The sequence below is a fragment of the Penaeus monodon genome, chromosome 34 (assembly GCF_015228065.2).
Source record: "Penaeus monodon isolate SGIC_2016 chromosome 34, NSTDA_Pmon_1, whole genome shotgun sequence".
NCBI lineage: Eukaryota > Metazoa > Arthropoda > Malacostraca > Decapoda > Penaeidae > Penaeus > Penaeus monodon.
Window position 1 is genome coordinate 18,260,107 of NC_051419.1, and position 1,497 is coordinate 18,261,603.

Here is a 1,497-nt window from a genome sequence, read left to right on the forward strand (position 1 = left end):
GCACACATTGAGATTGCTCCATAAGTAGCCACAGACCCGCTTAGATTTTATCGCTTTTTTACGGGGGATGAATATGCGCTGCTCTTTTTGCTCTTATTTGAAAGGAAATATGTGTTTGAAATGGAGCAATAAAATTTCCACTCGCCATCCCTGTTAATTTATGTCATTTATAGAAAGAATTTCTAGTCTAAAAGCTTTTATTGTAAAACATCTTTCTATAAAAATGAGGTAAGATTGTGTTCTATGATGCATGAATGGTTATAAGTTTCCCACTGGAATAACATTCATGCCCGATTTTTCAAACAGTTTAGGGAAGATATATGTATTATATCTACTTGTCTGAATTGGAAGACAAGAAAAGTAGCTAGCCACGAAAGTATACACGAATACTTAAAAGAAGATAATTATTTGAACATTTGTTTTTCTATTTGCAGAGCCAGTTGTCGATCCATCGCATCAGAAGGTCTTCAGCAGAGGCCACACGCCTTGGAGCAGAACTGACGCATATAGGCCGGATTCCGCTGGCACTCCCCCTTCCGGGCCCAGTCCTGACAGTGCTGGCTCTCGTTGCTGCATGAAACCCCCACTCCTGAGGGAGGCAAATGGAAAAGTTAGGGAAGGGGAAGACAACGGAGCATTCAGAATAGAGAGAGAAAATCTGTTCGCCATGCTAATGTCCGAATCACTCACCACAGAGGCTGCAAGCCTTCTTACACATCAGGGACATATAGGCTGAATTTCGCTGGCATTCCCCCTTGGCTGCCCAGCTAGTGCAGTGAGGCCCTTTATCCACACATCCAGAGCCACCACCTGCTAGGAAATGGAAGATGAGGTAAGTATCTACTCTTTTTACATTCGAAAATTTGTTTTATCCACTTACATTTTAAGCAGATTTAATTACAGACTACAAGGCCGAAAATACTTACCGCAAATGTTGCATGACTTCTTGCAACTCGTTGACATATAGGCAGGGTTGGTTCTGCAGTAACCGAGACTGGCCCAGGAAGCACAGTTCGCATGGCTATCGACACAAGCCGTAGGTGGTACAGGCTTCCCTGAGCACCTATACAGCAGGTTGAGTCCTTGGATGTCCAACTGAAAAGTATTTCAGGATTTAATTCGTGATATTGATGCTGGGTGGGCGGGTGTGTTCCCGAAATGACTGACTGTTAAGTAGAAATCCAGCGTAAACTTTCACAAATGTGACTGATACATACCTTTGAGAAGCCGTTTCTCTGGCCTATGGTGGCACCGCTCCGCCTGGGCGTGATCGTCGGGTAATGTCTGTTGACAGCGAAAGCATAGGGGCCATAGTGCATGATTGAATCGTAGTCATATGACAGACCCAAGTCTTGTGTGACAGCGGTAGTTTTCTGAAATGTAAAAAAGGGAAAAAGTGGGAGGTTACCTTTCCTCTAGGTTATTTTCCTTTATACCTTGTTGATGTTTTTGATTTTGCATGATCAAATAACTTAGTAGATAAAAAGGGAAAACAGT

General features: G+C 43.0%; 1 protein-coding gene across 1 annotated transcript in view; it reads right to left on the reverse strand.

Annotated features, from left to right (window-relative positions):
* Positions 1-182: 182 nt before the first annotated feature.
* Positions 183-1,497, reverse strand: part of LOC119594624 (zinc metalloproteinase nas-4-like) — a gene marked incomplete in the record, with an annotated part of 4,595 nt that continues 3,280 nt past the window's right edge. Inside the window, 4 exon segments of the mRNA XM_037943676.1 lie at positions 183-589; positions 691-810; positions 927-1,095; positions 1,218-1,373. Coding sequence (XP_037799604.1) covers positions 468-589; positions 691-810; positions 927-1,095; positions 1,218-1,373 — 567 coding nt within the window.